Source organism: Melanerpes formicivorus, unplaced genomic scaffold (assembly GCF_026170545.1).
Source record: "Melanerpes formicivorus ecotype bairdi unplaced genomic scaffold, bMelFor1.0.p_v2 SCAF_78, whole genome shotgun sequence".
NCBI lineage: Eukaryota > Metazoa > Chordata > Aves > Piciformes > Picidae > Melanerpes > Melanerpes formicivorus.
Genome location: NW_027142430.1, coordinates 460,260 through 477,626, shown reverse-complemented (window position 1 = coordinate 477,626; position 17,367 = coordinate 460,260). Strand labels below are relative to the sequence as shown.

Sequence of the window (17,367 nt, the reverse complement as noted above, 5' to 3'; positions counted from 1 at the left end):
ACCAGGAGCAAAGGCATCTTGAGGGTGAAGCTTAAAGCCCAAGGATTTTGGAACAAAGCCAATCAGAGAGTGTCCAACACCTGAGTTCCAAAGCCTGCAGTCTCAGGAGAATCACAGAGTTGTCAGGCTTGGAAGGGACCTCAAGGCTCAGCCAGCTGCAACCCCACTGCCATGGGCAGGGACACCTCACACCACAGCAGGTTGCTCACAGCCACAGCCAGCCTGGCTGCAAACACCTCCAGGCAGGAGGCTTCCACCACCTCCCTGGGCAACCTGTGCCAGGCTCTCACCACCCTCATGGGCAACAACTTCTTCCTAACATCCAAGCTGAACCTCCCCACTTCCTGTTCTGCTCCATCCCCCCCAGTCCTATCCCTCCCTGACACCCTCAAAAGTCCCTCCCCAGCTTTCTTGGAGCCCCCTGCAGATCCTGGAAGGCCACCAGAAGGTCTCCTGGGAGCCTTCTCCTCTCCAGACTGCACAGCCCCGAGAGCTCCTGTTTCAGACACTGCTGGACAGGTATAGCACAAAAGGAAGGGGAATAAGGGTTAGGAGGAAAGGAGAGATGTATTTTAGGTAGTGTTTGCTTGTTTTGCAGCTGAGATGTCCCTACCACCCCTGGCTGTGCTCTGCAGGGGCTGTGCAGGCCTCACCTGCACTGTAAAAGTCAAACACAAAACTCACTTCTGCACTCCAGGAAGACAAGGATTTTATTCTCAGCTTTCATGGCAGTAAATCCCCACATGGTTAATGACTCAGCTGCATCATTGACAGAGTGATGAGGAACCAGGCAAGGAATCCCCTGTATGAAAGAGCTGAGGCAAGGAAATAAATAAGAAAACGATTCCATAAATACAGAGAGGGGAGGCTTAGGGCAGCAGCTGGGAGCTGTGTCGTGCAAAACCTTTTGTGCAGACATCTCCCCTGTCAGCTCTGGCACACAAGAGCCTCTCCAGAGGAGAATCCATATCCAAGCAGCATTCCCTGCAATAGCCAAACAGACAGCACAGCTGTGTCTACCAAAGCAGCTTCATAACTGCAGCCAGGCCTTCAAGTTTGAGAGTTAAGGAGAGAAGGACCTGGAGGTGTTGCTTGACAGCAGCTGAAGATGAGCCAGCAGAGTGCCCAGGTGGCCAAGAAGGCCACCAGCATCCTGGTCTGGATCAGCAATGGTGTGGCAGCAGGAGCAGGGCAGGGATTGTCCCACCGGGCTGGGCACTGGTGAGGCCACAGCTCAAATCCTGGGTTCAGTTCTGGGCCCTCAATCCAAGAAGGACATTGAGGAGCTGGAGCAGGTCCAAAGAAGGGCAACAAAGCTGGGGAAGGGTCTGGAGAACAGGGCTGGGGAGGAGCAGCTGAGGGAGTTGGGGTTGATTAGCTTGGAAAAAAGGAGGCTGAGGGGAGACCTTCTGGCTCTCTATAACTCCCTGAGAGGAGGCTGGAGCCAGGTGGGGCCTGGGCTCTTCTCCCAAAGACCAAGTGACAGCACAAGACAAAAGCCTCAGGTTGCTCCAGGGGAGGTTTAGGTTGGATATAAGGAACAATTTCTCCCTCCAGAAGGGCTATCAAGGCCTGGCCCAGGCTATGCAAGGCAGTGCTGGAGTCCCCATCCTTGGAGGGATTTCAAAGCTGTGGAGATGTGGTGCTGAGGGCCATGGTTTGGCACCAGCCTTGGCAGAGCTAGAGAATGGCTGGACCTGCTGAGCTGGTTCCCAGCCCAAACAATTGTAGCACTCTCTGCAGTGCTCTTTAGGAAGCAGGCAATCAGAGGATAAAGACCAAGGGCTGATGGAAATTGTTTCTGTGAACCCTTTGCTGTCAGGGTGTCCCAGACCACAGGAGACCATGGGGGGGGGATGCAGCAGAATGGAATTGTGTTTGCACAGCCCCTAAACAGAACTGGAGTCCTGAGGGCAACACTGCTTGGATCCAGCAGTCAGGATCAGACTCCCAGTGTTATTTCACCACAGACACATGCTGCTTGTCATGCTGGTTTCCAAAGAGGTGCAGGAAGAACTGCAGAGCTGTGCTGATGTGGCCAGGGACAAAGACATAGGCAGTGTAGAGTGCTGTCAGCAGCATGGCCACGTTGAAGCTGTAGAAGAGCACTTTCTCCCAGGGCTCCATCAAGTAGCTGCAGGTGATGAGTTCAAACTGGCAGAACAGCCAATAGAGGTAGCTCTTCATGCTCCTAATGTCCATCTTCCTCTCTGCACCACTGCTGAAAGCCCTCCCTGGTACAACAGAGGAGTTAGCAGAGATAAAAACCTTACCGAGGAAAGAGAGCATAGGATGTGGTCAGAGAATGGCTCAGGCTGGAAGGGAGCTCAGAGCTCATCTGCTCCAAGCTCCCCACCATGCCCAGGGACACCTCTCAGCTCCACTCAGCTGCTCAAGGCCTCAGCCAGCCTGGCCTCAAACACCCCCAGCAAGGAGGCAGCCACAGCCTCCCTGGCCAGCCTGGGCCACACTCTCACCACCCTCACAAGCAACAACTTCTGCCTCAGCTCCACTCTCACCCTGCTCTGCCTCAGCTTCAAACCATTCCCCCTTGGCCTGGCTCCAGACCCCCTCAGCAAAAGTCTCTCTGCAGCCTTCCCATCAGAGTCATTCCTTTTCTCCATCCCAGCTCCTTTTGCTTTCCATTTTCACCTCCTACATCCAGTTCTGAGTGTGACAGCCCAGCTCAGACCACTGTGACCTGGGCACCCTTCTGTCCCAAGGAGGCTCCACAGTATCTGTTTTCCCCACGAGCTAGTTACCCAATCACTGTTGCAATCCAACTCTCCAAGCCAAACCCTGCTTTCACAACTTGTGGCTTTAGTATCAGTTGGGGCTGTTCAGCCTGGAGAAGAGAAGGCTCCAGGGGGACCTTAATCCAGCCTTCCCAGTACCTGAAGGGTGCTGCAGGAAAGCTTGGGAGGGACTTTTGACAAGGGCTGGGAGTGACAGGATGAGAAGGAATGGATTGAAGCTGGAAGATGGGAGACTGAGACTGGAGAGGAGGAAGAAATTCTTTCCAGTGAGGCTGGGGAGACACTGGCACAGGCTGCCCAGGGAGGCTGTGGCTGCCTCCTCCCTGGAGGTGTTCAAGGCCAGGCTGGATGAGGCCTCGAGCAGCCTGGGCTGGTGGGAGGTGTCCCTGCCCATGGCAGAGCGTTGGAACTGGATGAGCTTTGAGGTCCCTTCCAACTCAAACCCTTCTCTGAATCTGTGAACCTTGCCTCACACTGGATTATTTCAGGCTGTTGAAGCAGCTCACTCCAAAAAGCATTTCACACACACACACAGACACACAGACACACACACACTCCCCCTTCACCACTCGTGGATTCTGACAGAGAATTTGGCCAGAAGTTGGATTTGTGCTGCTGCAGAGTGGGTTCTGTGCTAACTGGGATGCAGAAAGCCACACACACCATGAGAGGAAGCTCTACAGAGACCATCCCGCTTCCAGACTGAACTGCTCTGTTGCCAGAGTGCAAACAGACACATTCATATTAAAGCTTTGCCTTCTCATGAGTGCTGATGGTTCATTATGGAGCATTAATTTCTAGTTAGCAGCACACAAGACTGGAGAGGTAAAGGCCAAACAGGGTGATGATCTCTGGAGGTCCCTTCCAGCCTCTAGCATGCTGTGGTTCTGTGAGTTCAGCTCCTGCTGCTTCCTGTCATTTGGCAAACAGGAGGAGAGAACAAGACCTGGCCTTGCTCTTTCTAGTTGGGCAGTTGAGAGGTTTTGGTGGTGGATAGATCTGTGGAAGAAAACTTGTTCAGCAGGAGTGAGATGCAGCTGCCCAGGCCTCTGCAAAGTGGGATTTTATCCTAGGATTTTAAGCTTTCAGGAATATTTTGCCTCACCTTTCCCCCTTTACTTCCACAGCTTCCCCACCTCTGCCCAGCAGGTGAGAATCCAGGGAGGGCTCCTGGAGGTACCAATCATTAGCTGATTTTTACAAGGTCCTCACTGTGTCTGGCACATTCCCTCACATTTCTGGCAGCTGTACTGGGTGCAGGCTCTGCTTAATCACAGGCTCACAGAATGGCTCAGGCTGGAAGGGAGCTCAGAGCTCATCTGCTGCAAGCTCCCCACCATGCCCAGGGACACCTCTCAGCTACACTCAGCTGCTCAAGGCCTCAGCCAGCCTGGCCTCAAACACCCCCAGCAAGGAGGCAGCCACAGCCTCCCTGGCCAGCCTGGGCCACACTCTCACCACCCTCACAAGCAACAACTTCTGCCTCAGCTCCACTCTCACCCTGCTCTGCCTCAGCTTCAAACCATTCCCCCTTGGCCTGGCTCCAGACCCCCTCAGCAAAAGTCTCTCTGCAGCCTTCCTGCAGGATGCCTTCAGCTCTGAGGTCCCCCTGGAGTATTCTCCTCTCCACACTGCTTCTTACCACCAAATGCAATGTCAGGAAGGACTTTCCTTACAAAACTAGATTTAAAGAATCTCCAGGCTAGATTGTAAACTTTTGTATGCTGAGGGTGATGGACCACAGTGCCAGGCTGCACAGAGAGCTGGGAGATGCCCCATCCCTGGCAGCATTTAAGGTCGTGTTGGATGGGGCTCTGAACAACCTGCTATAGCTGCAGCTGCCCCTGCTGGCTGCAGGGGGCAGGGACTAGGAGAGTTTGAAAGGTCCCTTCCAACCCAAAGCATTCTCTGATTCTCTTCTACCCAAAGAAAAAGGATTTGACAGAAGCCAGCCTTACCTCTTCCCTTCTCCCTGGCGACAGGAGGTCTGGCTGAGAGATGCTGCCTGGCACAGCTGAAGAGCTGCTGTGCAGATGGAGGAGCAGAAAACACTTCACTTTGATCCTCAATTACAGAGTGTGGCCTCCACACCCCGCCCTCCTTCCCTGCTGCTCACACCTCCCCTGGCCAAGGCTGCCTGCATTATGCAACAGGGTCTGGCACGGCCCTGGCATGGCTCTCCTGGCAGCACTGAGGGTTTGGCTTGTCCCAGCTCGGGAAGAACTGCAGGGCAGGAGGCTGCAACCCTCTTAGGACAATCAGCAAAACATGTTTACAGTTAGGGCCCTTCCCTCCTTCCAAATCTCAGATCTCTGCTGCTGTAGGATTTCAGGATGCCAGAGTCCCTACAAGCTGCAATTTAATGTCCATGCAAAACCCGTGGTGCTGGAGATCAGTGGCCTCAAAAATGGAGCTCAATTAATAGGTCACAGGAAAGTCTCTGGCAAAGCCACCACCTTCTGCAACCTTTGATTAGCAGCACTGGCAGACAGCTCCCAGCCCTGCTTTGGGGGGGAGCTGCCAGCCCTTGGAACACATCTCTCCCCCAGAGAGCCCAGGGTGGGGAGAAGGGGCACAGCTGGGCAAGCCTGCTGTGAGGACAAGGTGGTGAGTTTGGGTTAAAATGCCACCAAATCAGCCCCAGCCACAAATGCCTGGGGCGTGTGAAGGAGCTAATTGGGCAAGTAAATGAGGGAGCAATCTGCATAACAGCTTCTGCTCTAAACGATCTGCCTGCAGTCAGAGCATTTCCCAGCGTGAGTGGCTTCCTTTGGGCAGAACATGCCACCAGCAATGTCTGAGGCATCTGAGCCTCATCTTCCTTCTCCCCTCCCTTACCCAACAGCCTCAGCTCACCTCCCAATCACTGCTGACCTACTCCCAACCCCACAGTTCTCAACAAACTCTAGAATAGAATAGAATAGAATAGAATAGAATAGAATAGAATAGAATAGAATAGAATAGAATAGACCAGACCAGACCAGACCAGACCAGACCAGGTTGGAAGAGACCTTCAAGATCATCGAGCCCAACCTATCACCCAACACCACCCAATCAACTAACCCATGGCACCAAGCACCCTATCAAGTCTCCTCCTGAACACCTCCAGTGATGGTGACTCCACCACCTCCCTGGGCAGCACATTCCAATGGGCAATCACTCTCTCTGTATAGAACTTCTTCCTAACCTCCAGCCTAAACCTTCCCTGGTGCAGCCTGAGACTGTGTCCTCTTGTTCTGGTGCTGGCTGCCTGGGAGAAGAGACCAACCTCTGCCTGTCTACAACCTCCCTTAAGGGAGTTGTAGAGAGCAAGAAGGTCTCCCCTGAGTCTCCTCTTCTCCAGGCTAAGCAACCCCAGCTCCCTCAGCCTCTCCTCACAGGGCTGTGCTCCAGACCCCTCCCCAGCTTTCTTGCCCTTCTCTGGACACCTTCCAGCAGCTCAACATCCTTCCTATACTCAAGGTGTGGCCTAACCAGTGCTGAGCACAGGGCACAATGACCTCCCTGCTCCTGCTGGCCATACTGTTCCTGATGCAGGCCAGGATGCCATTGGCCCTCTTGGCCTCCTGGACACACTGTAGGCTCATGTTCAGCCTACCATCAACCAGCACCCCCAGGTCCCTCTCTGCCTGCCTGCTCTCAGCCACTCTGACCCCAGCCTGTAGCACTGCCTGGGGTTGTTGTGGCCAATGTGCAGAACCTGGCACTTGGATGTGTTCAGTCTCCTGCCCTTGGACTCTGCCCATCTGTCCAGCCTGTTGAGGTCCCTCTGCAGAGCCTCTCTACCCTCCAGCAGATCAACTCCTGCCCCCAGCTTGGTGTCACCTGCAAATTTAGTGGTGATGGACTCAATCCCCTCATCGATATCATCAATGAAGATGTTAAAGAGCACAGGGCCCAGCACTGATCCCTGGGGCACACCACTGGTGCCTGGCTGCCAGCTGGCTGTGGCACCATTCACCACCACTCTCTGGGCTCAGCCTCCAGCCAGTTCCTAACCTAACACAGAGTGCTGTTTAAAAGCTCTGCACTCGCCACAGGAGGCTCAGAAATGGTGGAGCACTGCCCCTGGCAGCAGTGGTTGGTGTGCCCCATGCTATACCCTTCTCCTGCAGAGCCAGGCCCTGCCACAGGTGTAGAGGAGGAGTGTGGAGTAGTTTGAGGTTGGATGTTTGGAGGAAGTTCTTTACCATGAGGCTGCTGGAACAGCAGGTTGCCCAGGGAGATAGCTCAGGCCCCATCTCTGGAGATATTCAAGGTCAGGCTTGACAGGGCTCTGGCCTAGTGGAACATGTCCTTGCTGACTGCAGGAGGGTTGGACTGGATGACCTTTGGAGGTCCTTTCCAACCCAAAGCATTCTGTGACCCTACGATTCTATTACTTCATCTCTTGAGTTGGGGGAACCACCCTCTCCATCTGGAAGACAAAACCTAGGTTGGGGTCTAGAGAATGGGCTCATCAAACATGGACTCTAATAGTCCTGGAGCACCCCTGCAGGTTCATTGTCTCAAGAGTTTCTACTTCCAACGAAACATCAACAGGCTGAGCTGCATCCCCAGCAGCCTGGGCAGCAGCTCAAGGGAAGGGGTTCTACTTCTCTGCTCTCATGAGACCCCATCTGCAGCACTGCCCCTGGTTCTGGTGCCCCCAGCACAAGAAGGACCTGGAGCTGCTGGAGAGGGGCCAGAGGAGGCCATGAAGATGATCAGAGGGCTGGAGAACCTCCCCTATGGGGTCAGGCTTGGAGAGTTAAGGGTGTTCAGCCTGAAGAAGAGAAGGCTTCAGGGAGACCTTAGGGCAGCCTTCCAGTACCTGAAGGGGCTCCAGGAGATCTGGGGAGAGACTTTTGACAAGGGCTGGGAGTGAGAAGATGAAGAACAACAACTTTGACCTGGGAGAAGCTGGATTTAGAGAAGACATTAGGAGGAAATTCTTCCCCATGGGGGTGGTGAGGCACTGGAATAGGTTGCCCAGAGAAGTTGTGGAGGCTCCAAGCCTGGAAGTGTTCAAAACCAGGCTGGACAAGCCCTTGATCAACCTGGCCTAGTGAAAGGTGTCCCATGGCAGGGAGGTTGGAACCACATGTTCTTTGAGGTCCCTTCCAACCTCAACCACTCTGTGATTCTCTGGTTTCCAGCTACATATTTCAATGGAGGATGGAGGGCTGGGGTGGGACAAGGAGCTTTTTAGTGGGGGTTCCCATGAAAATGTTGGTGAGGAACAAGAGGCAGGAGATAAACCCCAGTGGAGCCCCAGAGTGGCCATGCCCTGGGCAGGCCAGCACCCCTGCTCCCTGGTACTCTGGTGGGTCACTCACCACCTTCCCTGCCAGCTGGCTCAGGCTCTTCCAAGTCCTTTAGCAAGGTGCAGTGGCTGAGTAGCCAGCAGCAGGGCAGCCCAAGGCAGGGCTGTCACCTCTACGCTCTCTGAGTCATCTCCTTGCCAGTGTTTATCATTTGCATGCAAGCCAGGCAGGCCTGGCTAGGTCCTGCTGCCCCTCTCAAGGGCAAAGCTCTGCAGCTGCTTCCATTCTCTGCGTTAATTCTCCACTAGTTCGTTCAGCAACAAATGTCTTGAGTTGAAATAGAGCAGAGAGGGAGACTGAACTTCTCAGAGCTCCCAGACACCTGACAGCATGGTGACAGCACAAGGAGGTGCTGCAGCAGCTCAGCTTTCCCAGCAAGGCAAGGCTGGGGTTAGCAGAATCTCTGCTGCACGCAGCTCTGCTCTAAGCACGTCTTGGATGGTGCTATGCAAAGCCCCCAGGCATCCTCTCCCCCTCCTCCTCCTTCTCCCCCTCCTCCTCCTTCTCCCCCTCCTCCTCCTCCTTCTCCCCCTCCTCCTCCTCCTTCTCCCCCTCCTCCTCCTCCTTCTCCCCCTCCTCCTCCTCCTTCTCCCCCTCCTCCTCCTCCTTCTCCTCCTCCTCCTCCTCCTTCTCTCCCTCTTCCTCCTCCTTCTCTCCCTCCTCCTCCTTCTCCCCCTCATCCTCCTCCTTCTCCTTTTCCTCCTCACTTTCTGCTCCTGCTGCTTCTACCCTCAGGGGAGATAAGGCCTCGTGAATATCTTTACCAATTCACAGCACACAGCTTGCCTGAAATGCCAACATTTTAAGGTCCTTTTAACTCTAACAGAAGATGCTTGAAGATGCTTTTCCCCACACAGAGAACTGTCTCCAAGATAAAAAGAAACAACCACGCAGGAAGGAGACCAACACTAAGCCCCAGACTGCAGTAGGACGCTGCTGGGTGGCTGCAGAGGCAGCAGAAGGCATTTCCTTGCAAACACCTTCCTCTGAAGAGCAGGAGAGACTTCCCTGGGTAACCCTGTCCCAGAGGGGCTGGTCCCTGGCTTCCAGGTCTCTTGATCATCTTGCCCACACAATTACATTTCAAAGCTTCTTTTTACTGCTTCTCCCTGTGGTTTCCAGGCAAACAAACTCAAACATAGCCATACTAAAGTCACCCAGGGACACAGCAGCAGTTCTGACTCATGAGGAAATGGTACCTGGACAGGCTGGAGAGTGGGGGAGAGGAGAGGGGAGCCTCATGAAGTTCAACAATGGTAGGGGTAGGGTCCTGCACCTACGAAGGAAGAACCTACTGCACCAGGACAGGTGAGAGGAGACCTGCTGGGAAGCAGCTCTGGGGAGAAGGACCTGGGAGTGCTAGGGGTCAAGGTCACCATGAGCCAGCAATGTGATCTTGTGGCCAAGGAGGCCAATGATGTCCTAGGGAGGCTACAAAGCAGCTGAGCCTGCCTGTAGGTCCCCTTCAGACACTGAAATGCAGCTCTAAGGCCTCCCCTCATGGAGATCTTTTCCACCCTTATTGACTAAGCTGCAGCAGTGCCCTGTGATGCAGAAGCAGCCCCTCCTTAGCCTGGCTCTGCTGTGCCCTGTGTCAAGGCCCTGCAGCAGATTCAGCTGTGTCTGGATTAGCATCAGCCCTGGGTGCATCACCAGGGGCTGTGACACCACCTCACAGCCAGCTGAGGAACCTGCCTCCACCAGGAATGCGTCTTGGCTCCAGCTTACTGCTGTTTGGAATGCAAATGACAGATTACAGTGATGACATTGTTGGCTGCAAGAGTTACCCAGCTTCCCAGCATGCTCCTCCATGCCTGGCTGGACCAGCTCAGGGACCTTTTTAATCCTACAGCAAGAGAGGGAATTAAGTAAGTGAGAAGCATGGAGGCTGGTGAGCTCCCACAGCACGTGGAGTGCACACAGCTGGCCCAGCAGCACTAGGCAAAGCCTATTTCAACTGCCTCTGAGATGGCATCATACCACTTAGTACATTGTGAGCAGTTCATGGAATCACAGATCCATGGAATATGGATTGGAAGGCACCTTGAAGGTCATCCAGTATAGCATTGCACAGGAGAGAGAATTACCTGCTGCCTCCAGAACTCATCAGCTCTTTCTGGGCCTCATCATAAGCTTAGGATGGAACCTGGTTCAGACACATAAGGAACAGGAGGTGAATCATACAATCACAGAATTGTCAGGGTTGGAAGGGACCTCAAGGCTCAGCCAGTTCCAACCTCCCTGCCGTGGGCAGGGACACCTCACACCAAGACCTCATCCAGCCTGGCCTTCAACACCCCCAGCAAGGAGGCAGCCACAGCCTCCCTGGGCAACCTGTGCCAGAGCCTCACTGTGACAAATAAAGGAGTTGGTGTTGGATGGCTAAAGCAAACCTATCACCAGCTGTCTTGGTCTGAAATACCCCTCAGGGATGAAATCATTTTGTGTCTGAAGGCAGCTAAGCCCCAAAATACAGAAGATTAACAGTGATGGAATGTTGAACTTTGGACAACAGCATCCAAAAGACTATGAAAGTAGAAGCAGTGGGGCAGTGGGATTAAGATCTCCTGCTCCTTCCATCCTGTTCCTCCTCCAGAGCCCATGGTCATACAACAAAGAAATGGCTGCTGCAAGACTCACCTAGACTGCAAGGTGATCCTGGGCTGCTTCAGAAGGGTTGGACAATCCTCCTTGGATGGAATCCCTGCTAGAAGTGACACCATGACAGAGTGGCACAGTGGGAATTGGGCATTTGCCATTAGCACTGCTCAGGGATCAGGCACCGGAACAGGCTGCCCAGGGAGGTGGTGCCCAGGTGAACCTCATGAGCTCCAACAAGAGCAAGTGCAGGGCTCTGCACCTGGGTCAGAACAATCCTCACTGTCAATACAGACTGGGGGAGGAGGGGACAAAAAGCAGCCCTGAGGAGAAGGACTTGGGGGTGCTGGTGGGGCAGAAGCTGGGCAGGAGCAGGCAGTGGGAGCTTGCAGCACAGAAGGCCAGGGGCAGCCTGGGCTGCATCCAAAGCAGCACTGCCAGAGATCCAGAGAGGTGATTCTGACACTTGGCTCTGCTCTGCTGAGACCTCACCTGCAGTGCTGTGTGCAGCTCTGGAGCCCTCAGCACAGGAAGGACCTGGACCTGATGGAGAGGGTCACAAAAATGCTCAGGGGGTTGGAGCAGCTCTGCTTTGAGCACAGGCTGAGGGAGCTGGGGGTGTTCAGCCTGGAGAAGGCTCCAGGGAGACCTCAGAGCAGCCTGCCAGGACCTGAAGGGGGCTACAGGAAGGCTGCAGAGAGACTGCTTGCAAAGGCCTGCAGGGACAGGGACAGGGGCAATGGCTTCAAACCAGAGCAGAGCAGATTGAGATTGGATGTGAGGAACAAGTTCTGCATCAGGAGGCTGCTGGAACACTGCAACAGGTTGCCCAGGGAGGTGGTTGAGGCTCCATCCCTGCAGATATTCCAGGTGAGGCTGCACAGGGCTCTGGGCAACCTGATCTAGTTGGGGATGTCCCTGCTGAGTGCAGGGGGTTGGACTGGATGAGCTTTGGAGCTCCCTTCCAGCCCAGCCCATTCTATGATGGCCATGGCACTTTGGGATGTGGTTCAGTGGCCATGGTGGTGCTGGGTTGTTGGTTGAACTGGGTGAGCTCAGAGGGCTTTTCCAACCCAAACAATTCTGTGATTTTGTCAGCCTCCTGCACTCTTCTTCCTTCTCCCCTCCTGATTCAGGCCAGAGCTCTTTGCACCTCTGGTGCCCAGTTGGAGCAAACATTCTGAGCTACAAACTTGAAGATGCCATCCATGGGCTGCAATCCCTTGGGGGGCACTTGAGGCTCCCCTCTGCTGTCTGCTCCTGCCCACAGCTGCCCCCTCTCCCTTCCTGCCCCCCAAGGTGGGGCAGAGCTGTGGCAGTGCCCTTGGTGTGCAGAGCAGCAAGCCTGAGGCAGAGGCTTTGTGCCCCCCAGGCCTTGGCAGGAGCTCTGCCCCTCAGCTTCTCCCTGCTAGCAGCAGCCCCTGGCTGTGCCAAGCTGCCCTGAGCTTCAGCAAGTGCCTGAGTGAGCAGAGCCTGAGCTGGGCACTCCCAGCCTGAGCAGAGCTGCTGCTGGGCCAGCTCAGAGCAGGAAATTAACTTTTCTCTTCCTGGCCTCCTCTTGTTAACAGCCATTTGTCAGGGTAGCCCAGTCGGAGCAAACATTCCGAGCTACAAACTTGAATGAAATGCCACCTTAATTATCAACTCTGAAGCTGCCTCCTGAGTACACCTGCAGCAACCAAGCCTTGAGAGATGACCAAAAAAACCCAGCTGCAAGCTGCAGTTGTGCTGCCAGCAAACACAGTTGTCTGTACTTGTGTGTGCAGTAGGTGTCTACATACAGGCTCAGAATGGCAGCAGCTGCAGTCCCACTGTGCTCCATCAATGCTGTGTCCCTTTGCCAGGCACTGAGGGAATCCCAAGGCCTGCATGACTCAGAAAAAGTCAGAACAAAACACAAAACAACAACCAACCCAACCCAAAGAGGTCTTTACAGCAGGCAACAATTAATTTGAAATCATTGGAGCATGAAATCTTCCTCCCTCTCAGGCTGAAACCACAAGGAACAGCACATGGGGTTAGGAGTATGCAAAGGAGCATTCCACTTGTGGAGCATCAAAAGGATAATAGCTGTGTGCCTGCTTCTCTCTCCCAGCTCTCAACAGATACTTACCCAGAGCTAAGAAGCCTCCAGAGCTGGTGCACTCTGCTGTGAGATGAATTAGCATAGGGTGAGGTCCAGGGAGCTGGTTTCAGGAGGGAGGACAAGGAATTCACAACAGGTTGGAAGGGACCTCAAGGCTCAGCCAGTCCCAACCCCCTGCCATGGGCAGGGACACCTCACACTACAGCAGGTTGCTCACAGCCACAGCCAGCCTGGCTGCAAACACCTCCAGGCAGGAGGCTTCCACCACCTCCCTGGGCAACCTCTGCCAGGCTCTCACCTCCCTCATGGCCAACAACTTCTTCCTCACATCCAGGCTCAATCTCCCCACTTCTAGTTTTGCTTCATCCCCCCCCAGTCCTATCCCTCCCTGACACCCTCACAAGTCCCTCCCCAGCTTTCTTGGAGCCCCCTGCAGATCCTGGAAGGCCACCAGAAGGTCTCCCTGGAGCCTTCTCCTCTCCAGCCTGCACAACCCCAACTCTCTCAGGCTGTCTCCAGAGCAGAGCAGCTCCAGCCCTCTGCTCCTTCTCATGGCCCTTCTCTGGACACCTTCCAGCCCCTCCAGAGCCTTCCTTGCACAGAGACTCCAGAACTGGCCCCAGAGCTGCAGCTGTGGTCTCAGCAGAGTGGAGCAGAGGGGCAGAATCCCCTCCCTGGCCCTGCTGGCCACACTTCTCTTGCTGCAGCCCAGGCTCTGCTTGGCTCTCTGGGCTGCAAGTGCTCACTGCTGTCTCCTGTTGAGCTTCTCTTCCCCCAGCACCCCCAAGGCCTTTTGTTCAGGGCTGTTCTCCAGCCATTCCCTGCCCAGCCTATAGCAGAGCCTGGGGTGCTGTACCAGGGGCTCCAGAACTGGACACACCACCTGGGTAAGAATGTAGATTAAATGAGCTGGCCCAGGACCCTGTCAGGCTGGGCCTTGAAACTGTCTAATGTAGGGAATCCAACACCTCCCTTGGGAGGTTATTCCAGTGTCTAATAGTTCAAGGGAGGTTATGGAGTGTCCTTCTCTGGAGGCCCCCAAAACCCACCTGGATGCCTTCCCAAGTGACCTGCTCAAGGCAAACCTACTCTAGCAGAGGGGCTGGGTGAGAAGGTCTCCAGAGGTCCAGTCCAACCCCTACCATTCTGTGAGTTTTGTGATCCTGTGACCAGATGGAACAAGGAGCTCAGGGATTTCCTCTTGGATTTGCATGCACAGTGGAATAAGTGAGGACAAGGCAAGGAGGAAGCACTGAGGTACTGAATACCCACCCAAATAATACATGTTTTGTTCTCTACAAGGCCACAGCCATCTGTGCTTGAGCTAAAACGAAGTGAAAAGCAAAAATCCTCAGCAATGGCATCAAATTGAAACTGTTCTTACTGAAACTGTTATTTGATGGTTTTTAACCCTACACTTTTGCCATTGGACTCCCATCTCTGGTGCTTTATAGCCGTGGGGAAGCAGATCTGGACCTCTGACAGGAGAAAGGTGGTGTGGGTTGGGTATAATAATGGGAAGGTTGCTATGAGTTTATCTTCTGCTAAGGTGTTAGCTCAGACTGCCTCATTGGTGACCAGCAGCACAGGGAGGGCATTCTGCCCCTCTGCTCTGCTCTGCTCAGCCCCCATCTGCAGCACTGCCTCCAGCTCTGGGGCCCCCAGCACAAGAAGGACCTGGAGCTGCTGGAGAGGATCCAGAGGAGGCCATGAAGATGAGCAGAGGGGTGGAGAACCTCCCCTGTGGGTACAAGCTGGGAGAGTTGAGGCTGTTCAGCCTGCAGAAGGCTCCAGGGAGACCTTAGAGCAGCCTTCCAGTACCTGAAGGGGGCTGCAGGGGAGCTGGGGAGGGACTTTGGACAAGGGCTGGCAGAGCCAGGATGAAGGACAATGGCTTTGAGCTGGGAGAGGGGAGACTGAGACTGGAAATGAGGAAGAAATTCTTTAGAGTGAGAGTGGAGAGACACAGGAACAGGTTGCACAGGGAGGTTGTGGTTGTCCCTTCTCTGGAGGCGTTCAAGGCCAGGCTGGATGAGGCCTTGAGCAAGCTGGGCTGGTGGGAGGTGTCCCTGCCCATAGCAGGAGGTTGGAACTGGATGACCTTCAAGATCCCTTCAACCCAAACCACTCTGGGATTCTCTGAATGCAGCAGCTCCTGTTCAGTGTCCCTAGCAGAGGACCATCTGCTTAATGTTTCAAACCCAAACCTTCACATCTCTGAACCAAGCTTAAACTCTCTGCAAAGACTTTAACCCAGCCATGCAGTCTGTGCCTCCCCTGGGTGCATTGGTTCCTCTCACTGCAGCCACTTTCCCCCTAGTCTCTCTGCCTGAGACACAGGATCCACCTGGACAGATAAATCCCCAGAAGTGCTGAATGTGCTGCACTTTGCTACAGCTCAGTGCTCTGCAGGACACAAGAGCTGCAAACCTTCAGGATGCTCTCTGGCAGGAGCCCCTGTGAGTGGATCCAGGTTATATTTCCCCCCTGCATTTTGGGGGGAATGACATTGATGAGTTATGAGTGAGGATCTGAGGCAGACTTTGTTCCTTCATCTTTATGCATTTCCTGTGGGAAAACAAATCCCCTGCCCTTCTGCACTGCCAAGGCAATCAGGGCTGCTGCTGCTTCACTCATATTATTTTGACAGAGGTTCAGGCCTTTGCCTCCCTATTAGTTCTGTTTATTCAGATATTTCCTTACATCTGCCCTAGTTTCCCTAGGAGTGTGGATAAAAAGCAAGCATTTGTTCTCAGTGTGATTCCTAAGTCACATAAAATTGATCCTGAAAGATAATTGGAACTGTGCTAGAAACACACGAGGAAAAAAGAGGGAAACAGAGGAAACACCAATGATTGATAGCTGAGCACCTAAGGCAGTGCAAAACCAGTAACTGCCACTGGGAAACTGGGCTGGGCACCAGCTGAGTGCCAGAGGCTCTGCAGGAGCCCCTCTGCCTTCCCTAAGGGAAGAGAAAGGGAAGAAGGGAGAGAGGCTGATGGGCTGGGGAAGAAACTAACCCAGCTGGGATGGGAAGAAGAACAATGCCATGGGATAGAGACACAGAGACACAAAGCAAGATGGAAGCCAAGCCCTGAGGGCAAGGATGGCACCACTGGCACCACTGATGCTGGGGGCAGGCCCTGGGCAAGTCCCAGCCTGGGCTCAGCAGCAGATGGGAAGCGGATTCAGGAGCTGGATTCTGGAGCTGGAGTGAGGAAGACAGGGCTGGGGATGGAAGGCAGAAGGGAGAGAGTCCTGCTGGGACAGCAGCCAGGGAAGAAGAGGCTTGAGCCTGGGCAGCCCTCAGCTTGCTGCTGAAGATGCCATCCATGGGCTGCAATGCCTTGGGGGGCACTTGAGGCTCCCCTGTGCTGTCTGCTCCTGCCCACAGCTGCCCCCTCTGCCTTCCTGCCCCCCAAGGTGGGGCAGAGCTGTGGCAGTGCCCTTGGTGTGCAGAGCAGCAAGCCTGAGGCAGAGGCTCTGTGCCCCCCCCAGGCCTTGGCAGGAGCTCTGCCCCTCAGCTTCTCCCTGCTAGCAGCAGCCCCTGGCTGTGCCAAGCTGCCCTGAGCTTCAGCAAGTGCCTGAGTGAGCAGAGCCTGAGCTGGGCACTCCCAGCCTGAGCAGAGCTGCTGCTGGGCCAGCTCAGAGCAGGACGCTGTGCTCCACTGAGTCATGGCAGAAAGTTCTGGTTTCTTGATAAGAACTGCGACCATCAAGGGGAGTGCCCCTCAAGGCTGTCCTCAGTGGTGTCCATGCTCCCTGCAGTGCCAAACACTGCTCTTTTGGTTTGCTCTCCTCCTCCCCACGGCCAATCTGTCTGATGGGGTCCACCCAGCCTGCGCTGTACTAAACGAGCTGCCTGGGCTGGCAGCTTCAGCTGTCAGAAGTGTCTGTCCTTCCTTCCCACCTTGGGCAGTGCACATGGCACAGCACCACCTGCTAGGTCAGGCTGCAGAGCTGCTGCACAGGAGCTGAGTGGGGACAGCAGCTGACTGCAAGACAATTCAGTGCCTGTCTCTGAACTGGCTTTTGGAGCTGCTTGCCTTTCCTCCCCCCCATTCCCTCTCTGATTCCCACATCAGTCCCAGGTCTCCTGAGGCAGCAGACTGTGAAGCTGACACCAGATGGGAGCATGAGTTGCAAACAGCTGTGGGCTTCCCTGCTGCTGCTCTCAGCTCTCCAGGATTCATTTCTGCACGTGGAGCTGGTGGTGGTACAACAATGCTCAGTTCTCTTCTCCTCCCTCCCAGCTCTGCTGCCTTCAGCATCCTCACCGCTCACTGCCTTCAGCACAGGCACTGGGGCTGCACAGAGAGGGCAGGGAGGCTGGCAGCTGCCTCCAGCTGCTGAAAAGGAAGCCAGCAAAGGGTCAGGGAGCAAGTGGAGTAATGGCATGGAATAGAATGGCATGGCATGGCATGGCATGACATGGAATAGAATGAAGTGGAATGGAATGGCATGGCATGGCATGGAATGGTATGGAATAGAATGGCATGGCATGGAATCACAGTATCACAGTATCACCAAGGTTGGAAGAGACCTCAAAGATCATCGAGTCCAATCTGTCACCACAGACCTCATGACTAGAGCATGGCACCAAGTGCCACATCCAATCCCC

General features: G+C 54.5%; 1 protein-coding gene across 2 annotated transcripts; it reads right to left on the bottom strand.

The window, feature by feature from the left end:
• Positions 1-692: 692 nt before the first annotated feature.
• On the bottom strand, positions 693-4,867 carry LOC137454254 (serine palmitoyltransferase small subunit B-like). 2 transcript variants are annotated; one of them, XM_068164269.1, is made up of 2 exons: positions 4,715-4,867; positions 693-2,268 (listed from the first exon to the last, which is right to left on the bottom strand). In XM_068164269.1, exon 2 carries the CDS (start codon positions 2,200-2,202, stop codon positions 1,957-1,959), a length of 246 nt encoding a protein of 81 aa, XP_068020370.1. In that variant the 5' UTR covers positions 2,203-2,268; positions 4,715-4,867; the 3' UTR covers positions 693-1,956. The 2 variants fall into 2 exon arrangements, with proteins under 2 accessions (XP_068020370.1, XP_068020369.1); XM_068164268.1 differs by having other exon boundaries at positions 693-2,234; positions 4,715-4,855.
• Positions 4,868-17,367: the final 12,500 nt, after the last annotated feature.